This window comes from Cebidichthys violaceus, unplaced genomic scaffold (assembly GCF_023349555.1).
Source record: "Cebidichthys violaceus isolate CVI_PGR_0920_01 unplaced genomic scaffold, fCebVio1.0.p SCAF_13, whole genome shotgun sequence".
Lineage (NCBI taxonomy): Eukaryota > Metazoa > Chordata > Actinopteri > Perciformes > Stichaeidae > Cebidichthys > Cebidichthys violaceus.
The window spans coordinates 12,099,921-12,111,722 of record NW_027176296.1 but is presented as its reverse complement, the minus strand read 5'-3'; the positions used below and the strand labels follow the sequence as shown (position 1 = coordinate 12,111,722).

The window sequence follows — 11,802 nt, the reverse complement described above, 5'->3', positions numbered from 1 at the left end:
TGAGAAATTGTGTTTGTATATTAATTTCCATGCCAACAAAACTTGTTTGTGAAAATCAGATAGGTCAGGTATTTTTGACTTATTCCGACTTCATGAACACGTGGGCAACGATAACCTCACGAGAGTGAGGAGGCCGCAGATTTTAGAGCCAGCGCAGCAGTTAACCCTCATAATTGAATCATAGAATCATTCTGTCCGTCTTAGGGTTTGTTTGTAGTTTGTTTTCTGTTTTATTTTGATAGTCACTACTCATTTGTCATGTCTTGTTTTACTTCCTGCCTTTGTCTTCTTCTCACCTGTTTTCATTGGTGTTTCAGTAGTTAATTAGTCCCTTGTGTATTTAGTCTGTGTGCTTTCCCTCTTTCAGTTGTCTGTCTTCGATGTGTTCCTTGGTCCGTATTCCTGCCTCTGTTCCTCCAGCTATACTGCTTTGTTCTTAGTTGTATCCTTTGTTCTGGGATTTGCCTCTGCCTGCTCCCTCACTTCTGTTGCCTGTCTGTTTTTGAAGCCAGCTTAATGTTATTATAGCTCAGCTTTTGTTCATTCAACCTGCCTGCCTGGTGTGCTGCATTTGGGTCCTCCTGAACAGAATTGTGACACATACAATTGCTAATACTCTTATACAGTGCAGTCACTTTACATAAAGCTCACAAAGTCATGCTGTCATGTTGTTTATAAGACATTATGCCTTTTCAGAAACATAGAATTTATAATCTGTTATGATACGTCAAAGCAGCTCTCTGTTCGTCTTTATAAAGTTCTCTATTTGCTACTTTCGTTAGAGTTGAAGAGTTGGCAACACTGGGCTAGCTTTTTCCGGTTGGATGATTGTTAAAATCGTTGTTTAAACACAAGCAGCAAAGATGGATTACCAAAAGTGTTTATGGGCAAAGTCAAAAGTTCTGATGTCCAAGTCCGATATTTATGCTCCAGTCAACTTCTATTCAAGTTCATAAGTGTTTAACACTTGAGTTGTTCTGCCTCAGCAAAATATATTATATAATATATAGGGCCTGACTATTATGTATATTGGAGAGATGGATTTGCTATGGCACAAAGATTAAAAAGGCAGATAGACATCCTATTTAAAGCCTTAGTGCAAACTAAATACTTAAATACTTTCATTAGGTGCATTTGTCATCCAAAGGCAGTACTTAACAGGTAGAGTTAACTGGTAAAATTACAAAAACATTGAAGTGGAGATAAAATGTGAAATCCTTTTTAAACCTTTTGCTTTAAATTTAGATCACATCCTCATTCATATTGTGCACCTTTATAACAATTATCCAAAAAAGAAAATCCAATCATCTTTTCCTTCTGTGAAACAAAATCTGACGTATGCTTACTTAAGCTAGTACCAACCAATTACACATCATTCAAGCTGCAACTTTTATTGACAAAGGTGTATGTGGACCCACAGTCCACTGTAGGTCCTATTGCATTCAACTATAAGCCTGCCCACTTTAGCGGTCCAATCAAATGCAAAGGATTGGATTCAAACCCCTCTTGTAACTGTACACCGCTCAGATATTCTGTTGCATTGGGGAATGTGGCACAGTACAGAATCTAAAGACGCTCCAACTTTAGATTCACTGGGACAATATAGTCAGTTAATCCAGGTAGAAAAAGCATCAATTTACAGATGAACATGTCAAAATCGACAGTACATTGCTGCTCATTGCTGCTGAACTTGAGCAATAGGACTCAGGAAATTGACAATAAAACAAATGTACTCAACATAATTTAATTTCCATACAGTACACACTTGGATGCAAGATTCAAATCAAGACCCGTGTTCTGCAGTAATCTAGATTGAAGTTTTACTACAATTCCACAGTGTTTACATCTGTAGCAGTTTAGTTTGGAATGAACATTCCCAACAATGAGGTATGTGTACTTCCTAACATACTTGAAATCCACGACAGAGAAGCCTTGGCTTGTATTAATTCTATGACGATAGAAAAAGAATGAGAGTAGAACGGACAATGAAGTGTTTGTCGTAGTCATTTGACAAGCTCTAAAGAAAAGCACGAGTGAGCCCGCTGCAACAGTGACAGTACCTTGCAATGGTAAAGGTACACATAAAAATGGCCACCGCTTTGACCATCCTGCTGTTGAATGAATGAGAATTTTCATACTACTCTCATTCTTGTTCTATGGAGTTGACATCAAGCCTGATCAACTTTAATGCAGCCTGGATCAGAACCAATGTATACATTTAGAACAAGTCCATCTAGCTCTGTCTCATGTCCATTCTATTGGACTTTATGTTCACATGCAGCTCCCTGACAAAAAAAAAAAAAAGAAAGAACAAAGAAACAAGACTTCAATCCGTCAGCTCTTCCACCTTCAGCCCAAAGCTGCTGTAAGAGGTGCTGCAGTTTCCACAACATTTCAAATTGTAGCAGTGAAGCCATAAAGGGGGAAGAACACAAAGGACTCTTCTTCTGCCTGCCCCCCTACACAGCAACACCCACTGAAACTCACCAACTCGTATGGATTTAATGGGCTTTTACGGTTATATTTTTGATTGTATGTGCAGAGTATCTTTCATACTGTGACCATTCATCCCACAGGACAAAATAGTTTCACAGCAGCCTTAGAAATACAATAGTACAGAGAGTACTAAATGTGTTAAAAAAAGCGATTAGAGTGAAAGCACCCCTCAGGTGTAACATAGACCTTTAACTCTCTAAGCTGACTAGCCCATCTGCATACTGGAACTGCTCACTGTTTTCGTACTCCAGCATATCTAGCGCGACCTCGCAGCTCTCCTTGACGATACGTTCTCCGTCTCCACGGTATTGTTGCAGCACAGCCAGACACTCCTCTTTGCCGATGGACCCAAGAGCCTCTGCCGCCTCGTGTCGGACCATAGGGTTCTCACTAGAACACTCCAGAGCTGCACACAGGGCTGGGACCGATGCCGGATGCTGCATCTGACCCAGGACATAGCCGATCTCATGACGGAACAGAGCACTGGAGCACTGCAGGCCTGGAGACAAAAATATATTTAAAAAAAAAAAGACTGCATGCATGACATATAGGTTTTTCCAATGTCATCATCATTCCAGCAATTTTTCAGTGTGCACACAGAAACATTACATACATTAGCCCAGAACACTCCCTTCCTTTAAAACTTTATTTTTACAGGAAATATCTTTGTTTTTACCTTGCATTTACTGTTGCGTTCACCCCTGAACGCAACAGACGTAATACAAGCATGTCTTGTTTCAGCGACACAGCGATACTCTACAACCAAAATATCTTTGTTTTTACCTTGCACCTGCTTGTAGGGGTGTAACGGTTCACAAAATTCTCTGTTTGGTTCAATACGATACAGTGGTGCCACGGTTCGGTACGTTTTCAATACAGCAAAAAAGCAGAAATGCTGGTTGGTTTTCCTGCTAAACTAGATTAGCGTAGCGTGAAGAATGTTGTTCTTCCGTGGTGGGCGTGTCAGACAGCATGTCTGTTACGTTGGGTGGGTTGCCAGGTTGAGCGCAGTGGCTCCACCGAGAGAACATTACATTTCCTACAAATATATGAGGCTCGTACCGAGCGGTTCAATAGGAATACCTGCTTGACATATATCTTTCTAAACAAGACTAAGAAGTTTGCCTTCTATCCAGTCGTTATGGGGGGGAAATAAAAAAAAAAATGGATTCTTAGATGCATCGCGATTCTCTCATGAACAATTATGACTTGATGCAGAAAACTCAATAAATAAAAAATGTCAAGCTCAATTCTCAACGTTATGATCGCCTGTAACAGTTCTGTGACGCCAGGCTGTCCATTCCTTACTGCTGCCCCTGAATGTAACAGACGTAATACACGCGTGTCTTGTTTCAGCGACACAGCGATACTCTACAACCAAACCAAAGCTAAAGTCATTGAGTCACTGAGGATAGAAGTAACACGTTATACGTGACAACCGTTGCCACATAATATTGTGTCACCGTAACCGTTCACTTTATCTCTGTCTGTATAGTTTAACCACATGTCTTAGAAAGCATTATTTTTGTACGAGAGCTGAATGCTCATTGCCTATAACAAGGGGATTAGTTTGAAGAGAAGTCTAGATTATACATTAGTGAATAAGGGCAGCTTGTTATGTCAAATGACTCAGAACATGCAGAAGTCTATGTTTGTACTACAAGGATGCTGCTACAGGCCAAATATATATTTTATTGTTGCTTCTCTTTGCAATGTTGGAAATGTAACACTCCAGTTGACACATCTCTTCTATTTGTTACTAATACTGATATATAATATTGATTGATATTATGAATCATTACAAATATGCAGCGTTTTTAAAATAGCAGATAGTTACAATGAAAAAAAAAAAAAAAATCATGCATCATCGTAGTCTGAATGGAATCATGAGGTGCCGAGAGACTATCCAGTAAGTTATCTCCCACATCCTTTCTGCAATGACTTTAATTAGCTGATCATACACTGAAATGCGAGTTCCTTGAAATGGTGATGGGATAAATTGTCACATTCGTGAACAAACTAAAATGCAGTGCAAACTACCCACTTTTCCCCCAAATTCATATTAAAACAGTTTCACAGAATGATGATGTTTCAATTCACATCGAGGACGCTTAAAACCGAGGGCGACATGAAAATGACCAAAAGTTATGAGATGTAAAGTAAACAGTTCTGATGTTATACACAGCGATGCATAAATGAAACAGTAAACTATCTCCTACCGTCTCCCAGTGCCAGCACAGCCTTCTCGTTGCCCAGATTACGCAGGGCAAACATTGCACGGTAACGCTCAAAGAGCGGCAGACTCTCATCCAGAAGGATTGAGCGAAGCTCCGACACGCTCTTCCTCACAGCTGGAGGGGCTGGGTCTACAGAGTGGTAGGGGTTCTCATCTGTACTTCCGTCGTCCAACTGCTTCTCTCCTCTAATCTGCAGCCACTCCAACCGACGAACAGCCAGCTGACACGTCTCTGCAACCTGCGGGAAGGCAGGGAGACACATTTAAATGCAGAAGTTTTGTTTGCCCATTTCAGTCATGTTGTTTTTGTTGATACGGAGAACCAAGACTGAAGCGGAGTTCAACACATGGAAGAAAAACAAGTTAGGTTTGTTAAAGCATGAAAGAAATACATGCGATTATATGCATTTGGGTATTTTAATATTTTTTTAATTTAGCAACACACTGAATTGTTTGTATAACAAAATTGTGATTTGGGGCAAAAGAGTTTGTTTGAATTACTATTAGTTAGGGGTGCAGCGGATCATAAAACTCACAGTTGGGATAGTATCAGTATTTTGAGTAACGGATTGGATCTGATCAGCACAAAAGGAAAAAGAGAGCAAATATAACTTTCAGACATGCTCCGATCCAGAGCCGATCGTTTGGGATCCATCTTGGCGATACAGATCATTTTTGTTGTTTTGATATATAAACAACACATATATATACACACATACATATATATATATATATACATATATACACACATATATATATATATATATATATATATATATATATATATATATATACACACACACACACATACATACATACATACATACATACATACATACATATATATATATACACACACACATACATACATACATATATATACAAGATTGTTGATTTTAGAAAAAAGGAGGAGAAGACGCACACCCCTGTCTACATCAATGGAGCTGATGTGGAGCAAGTTAGCAGCTTTAAGTTCCTGGTCATCAGCATCACAAACCATCTGACAATGGTCATCACACATCTCCAGCCTGGTGAAGAAAGCTCATAAACGGCTGTGAAGGCTCAGTACAGGAGGGCTCTACAGCAGGGGATTAAAACCAGAACATCACTGGTACCGTCTACTGAGCATCAGTGCTACCGGTGAGAAGAGGAGCCTGAGAAGAGCTAAAGGGATAATAAAAGACAAAACCCACCCAGCCTCAACCTGTTCACCTGCTGCCGTCTGGAGAGAGATACAGAAGTATCAGCTGATGAACCAGCAGACTTCAGCTCCATTCCTCTGGCTGTGAAACTCATAATTCATCCTCCACCCTCCATATATAATAGTTTTCTTTCCCATGTCGCAAATTGGGACTACAATCTAAATTTCGTTGTGCAACCCTTTCGTACAATGACGAATACAAACCTTGTAATCTAGTAAACTTTTACGTGTAAGTGTTGATTTTAAAGTAAATTTGATGTGAGAGAGAGAGATAGAGCAAGATCCGCAGCACTGTATCTAAGTCTGAAAAATAAAACGTCTAAAACTTTCCATGAAATGTGTCCGTTTGAGTTCATAGAGGAAGATTTTAGAGAAGATCTTAAGTATCAAACACAACCTTTCACTACTAAAGACTACTTTATTACTCTGTCGTATTTTTTTTAAAATTTAGCAACCAATCTACTTCCTGTTTACACTGGCACCATCATGCCCAGTGTACGTGAATAGCCACGTGATATTCGTTTTCAGGCGTTTCAAAAACGATGCTGAAGCGCCGCGTGGACGGAGATCGTTTTTGTTTAGTGTGGATGTAGACTCAGGGAGCCGCAACAGAGGGGCTGAAGAGCCGCGGGTTGCCGACCCCTGTACTAAGGAAATCAAGTGACAGATAGAGTTATTGTACACTGTGTGGTCTTGTCAGTGGTGGAGGAAGTATATAAAATGTACCCTGTGACTGTTAAATGTTATATGATTATTTGATAGGGACAGATAAAGTTTACATAGTGAAAAACGGCTATCACAGTTTGTCTGTTTATAGCAGATGCCAGTTTCCAACACCCTAATTAAATTAGTATTAAAATGCATGCATTACTGTAGAAGCAGGACTTTGCTGTTGTAGTTTGCTGAAGTGGAGCTCATTTTTAACTATTAATTCATTATTATTTTTCATTATTGATTAATGTGCAGATTATTTTCTCAATTAATGGATTGATTGTTTGGTTTGAAGTGAAAATGTTGTCACAATCAGTCCTCTAGTTTACCTTTTGTTTTGCCGTGCTTAACGTCACAGCCCTATGAATTGTGGGTAATTCTCTCAGGCAAAGTCCCCAGAAATGCAGACTTATGGAAAGTGAGTATAAAGGGCTAAAAAAAAGAAAAGAAAAAAAAAAAGCACTCAACACCAACAAACCTGTTTGGTTCCATAAGTGTGCCTCAAAGTGTTTCTGGGAACTGAATTGTGTTTTCATTTACTTCTACTGCATTTCATCAATACTGTCATAGTATAAAAAAAATAAGTTTAAATGCATCTAGCTAAACAAATAGCCAGGATTCTTGTCTTCTTTGCATATTTACTTTATGCAGTTGATGAGGATCTGATCACGTGTTATCTGTGTTTATCGGCCTGGTACCGCTGCCTAGCTAGGTAAAGGCTAAGTGTTGTGTTCCTACCTCTATGACAGGATCCTGACTGTACTCTTTCAGTAGGTCCAGAACCACAGGATCACCAATTGCTCCCAGAGCCTCTCCTACAGAAAGACACAGAGTCAAAGCGTCAGACGGGAACACATGTTGTTGCTTCTAGTTCTCAAACTTAAGTATTTGCATCCTGTGCATCACTGAGGAGTAAATAAAATATACATCAACATAACAAGACGACAAGAACAGTGAACACAGGCCACTTAACAGTCAGTGGATGAGAGAACAGAATGATGTGTGTGTGTGTGTGTGTGTGTGTGTGTGTGTGTGTGTGTGTGTGTGTGTGTGTGTGTGTGTGTGTGTGTGTGTGTGTGTGCCCGTCCGTGATATTAGTGCCAATTTACTTCTGATTTGTAGTAAAAACATTTCTCATTTAAAGTTGCCATGATTCTTTTTATAGTATTGGTATCACAGAGAAATGTCTAAATACTGAAAACATTAAAGATTAATTATCCATTTTTGAAAGAAACAAAAGGTTATTCGGTGAAAGAATAGGTGCAGGCCGTTCCACTATGTATTGAAGTCCCCTCTATCTTTGATAGGTAGACATCAATCAAAGAAGTCCCCTCTTGGCAATTTATTTAAAAATAAATTTAAAAGCACATTTTATTACATTAAAAGTACATTTTCTATTGCATTTTAGGTTTTTCAAAATGACCAGAAACACAAGTCCACACTTGGTTAGAATAGCATGACAGCGCACTGTTGGTAATGTAGGAGTGTGTGTGTGTGTGTGTGTGTGTGTGTGTGTGTGTGTGTGTGTGTGTGTGTGTGTGTGTGAATCCTAATGATACCCATCCCTAACCATGCTAACAGTTCTTTGTGTGTTATGTGTGAAGAATCACAAGCATGCACACACATGGGTGGGTTGATATAAAGTGATAAAGAGGCAAACGAAAGCACTCGTGTGTGGTATGGTAGGAGTATTGCAAAAGGCACCTGTGTACTTTTAGTGCGGCACAAACATATGTTTGACCGGACTCTTATCCCCTCATAGTTTGAGAGTGCATGCATGCTTACCTGCTTCATGCCTGACCATGGGCTCTTGCTGTGTATCTTTGAGAACAGCTGTTAAAGTGGGTATGGCCCGTCTGTCCTGCATCTGTCCTAGGCAGTAAGCCAACTCATGCTTCAGCAGGGCAGACTCATCCGTGAAGGCTTTACTGATCCATTCAATAGCTTCAGCACCTGACCCATGTTAAAGCATAAATCAGTTCACATACATTAATATTAAATAAAAAAATATATATATAATATATATATATATATATATATATATATATATATATATATATATATAATATATATATATATATATATATGACAATTGACAGCTGCATGCCCACTATTTGTAATCAGCATAATTCCACGCCCCACATTTCTCTATATAAGGAAATACATTTGCGAGAGGAGTATCATGGAGGAAGCTGTGAAGTGGTTGTAAAAGAGAGAGGCATGGCGCCTAAATAAAATGAAAAACACAACGAGAATAGTGTCGGAGGCACAGCCTTTGTCCCCATATTTCACTGCCATATTTTGACAAATCTAACAATGCTTATTAATTGTTTGTTTAGCCACGGTTAGCCATGGTCTGTAACTGAAGACACTTACAGATCATGATGGAACTGCGTTTTGTTTTATGTTTAATTACACTTAATATATGATCAACATCGCTGGTTCAAGTAACACACGGACAGCTATTAAGTGAAGTTTAGTTATTGTTTATTGATTCAGCTGTGCATTATATTAGTAAATCATTACCTCTATTTGTTACTGACCATACCAGGTTTGTTGTAAGCTATAGCTTTTGTCACTCACCTGTTTGAGGAAACAATTAGTATCGCCTGCACTCATGGAAGGCTCTATGTAAGCAGATGCCTTTAACTGTTCCGGTGATGGCCATCAGTGTGTAGCTGTGTGCACGTGACGTTATGTTAATCTAAGCTACCTTTACGATGAGTTGAGTTTTATCCAGTTTGTTTGTATGTTTGGTTACACAGGGCCACTCTTGTAAATAAACACCTTTTGTCTTCTGGACAAAGTTGCTCTTGCGTTGATAACGATAATAAACCTATAGACCTATCAGAAATGGACTGAAGTGAGATGAACCGAGTGAAAACTTTTTCTTAATAGATAAAACAGATGTTGACAAACTTTTCAATTATAAAATAGGTCATAAAGTTTGATTTTGCAATACTCAGCATATCGCAAAATGTTTAAAATCCCCCCCCCCCCTCCTCCTTCATTCAATACAATTTCAGCGAAAATGTTGGAGGATGTCTTACCTCCCAGGTTCTTTAAGGTGAATAAGGCTCTGAACCGCCGGGTCAGGTCTAGTCCTGGGTCCGTCAGAACCTGTCCTACTGCTGCCATCTGTTCCACACTGCCCATCCTGCTCCACAGAGACACACAACTGTGAGCATTAGCTTTTGTGATGTGTAAACCAGTTCATTTCAGCTGCTCATTTTAACAACAAATCCTGTGCTGATTAAAAAAGTAAAGCTGCAAAGATTAGTCAATTAATCCATGAAAAGAGAATTAAGCCGCAACTATTAGCTATGCAATTAATGTCATCTAAAAAACAACAACAACAACAACAACATTATTGAACCATTTCAAACCATTGGCAGTGCAGGTAATGGGTCATATTTATTATAGAGCATCTTTGATTTCATTCTCATTTTCATGTGAATGAAAAACTGAGTTGGCATAAATAAGTACTTGAGTGAACACATTGCATGTCAACCTGGATCAACAAGAGAACTATTTGGCACACGCCAAATAGTTCAGATAAAGAAGTTGCATGTGAACATTATAGCAATAAAATAGATAAAGAAGCTTTATTCAAATAGCAAACACGCAACTGTGAATTTCAGAGGGCGGTCCAGGCTTGATATTATGAGGGCACTACATTTGTATTAATGTGAAAGAGAACGGTCTTTCATTATTTGATGATATTTTAACTTTGGATATTCTCTGAGGTGGTCTGCTATCAATCCCAAGTGAAGCTACTCACTCAGTGTAACCTTGAAGTTTCTGAATGTGATGTAGTGTACTGTCGTTTTGAAGTCATACTGTGTAAATGTATTCTTTATTAATATATTTGATTAAGTATTCACACAATTGGAATTACATTTTCCCTTAAAATACAGTTTGCATGCGGTAATTATTTTAGTTTTTTAAGTTAACATTCATAACGTATAATTATGAATTCATTAATTTAGTTCAATTTATTTATGTATCTATTTCTTTATGTTTTGAATGTATTCATTATTTTATCTATGATTTAATGTGACATGTTTTATCACGTTCACCGGAACTTTGCTTTTATTTTGAAGTCAGTTCTTACATGCTGCTACCGTAATGCCTCGTACATACGCGTAGCGCAAAACAACGTGGCAGTACTGTGTTTCGAAGTGGAGTCTAGCTTGACCGCAGCCCATTAGTGTACGGAATTAAAGTCCTGAGTTAAACCCTCTTATATACAGTCTATGGTTAAACCATGAGACCTATAAATCATCACCTAACTTCAGCTAAACATGCCTCACAATTGGCTCTAAATATTTAAAAAATCCCAACTCACAACGGTGAAGAAAGCAAAACAAAGCGGCGAAACCTACTAACCTGACTGCAGGTAAATTTGAAAAAGAGTTTTTCCCTGTGAGACAGTCGCTGCCTGCCACTGCATGCGTCCTGCAACTTCCGCTGGCTTCTTCTTCTTCGTTTTTTTTCCCTTCTTCTTCTTCGTCTTTAAACGGTGATTGGCATCCAGATTATTGGTGCATTACCGCCACCTTCTGCTCCGGAGTGTACAAAACAAAACAAAAAATTAAATACATAAAAATAAGAATAATACAAATAAAATACCACACATACCACATTAACCTATATTTTATCCTCCATGTTTTACACTCTAGACCTATGAAATCCTAGCCTCTGACAAGCACCCTTGTACCATATCCCAACATTTCCATTGTATCTTCTAAAACAGGGTTTCTTAACCTTTTTGACCTCAGGGCTCAACTTGTCAAGTACAAAGTGGCATGGGGCTCATTCAAATATTAACACTGTATTGGTTTAACTAATTGATCACACTCTTGGTTTGATTTGTATTCAATAACAAAATCAAATTCACTTACAGTTTAACAACCAAAAACCTTGTCAAATAAATGACATGATACAATGTGATCATCACATTTATTTATCATGTGTATGTAAACCTGCATACAAATACAACAAGACGCCCAACAGGCTAACAATTCATGGAACAAATCAAGGTAATACAAGAACAAATTGAAAGGCTCAAGTCAGGCTTATTAACACAAAAATAACTAATAATTAGGTTTTACTACAGAAAAAAATGAGGGACTCTCAAAAAAACTGAGAAAAAAAT

The 11,802-nt window shown here is 38.4% G+C and overlaps 1 protein-coding gene across 1 annotated transcript; it reads right to left on the bottom strand.

Annotated features, from left to right (window-relative positions):
* Positions 1-1,375: 1,375 nt before the first annotated feature.
* On the bottom strand, positions 1,376-11,116 carry dohh (deoxyhypusine hydroxylase/monooxygenase). Its single transcript, XM_068707763.1, has 6 exons — positions 11,034-11,116; positions 9,695-9,801; positions 8,430-8,597; positions 7,383-7,459; positions 4,716-4,971; positions 1,376-2,995 (listed from the first exon to the last, which is right to left on the bottom strand). Exons 2-6 carry the CDS (start codon positions 9,798-9,800, stop codon positions 2,685-2,687), a joined length of 918 nt encoding a protein of 305 aa, XP_068563864.1. The 5' UTR covers position 9,801; positions 11,034-11,116; the 3' UTR covers positions 1,376-2,684.
* Between the last annotated feature and the right edge of the window lie 686 nt (positions 11,117-11,802).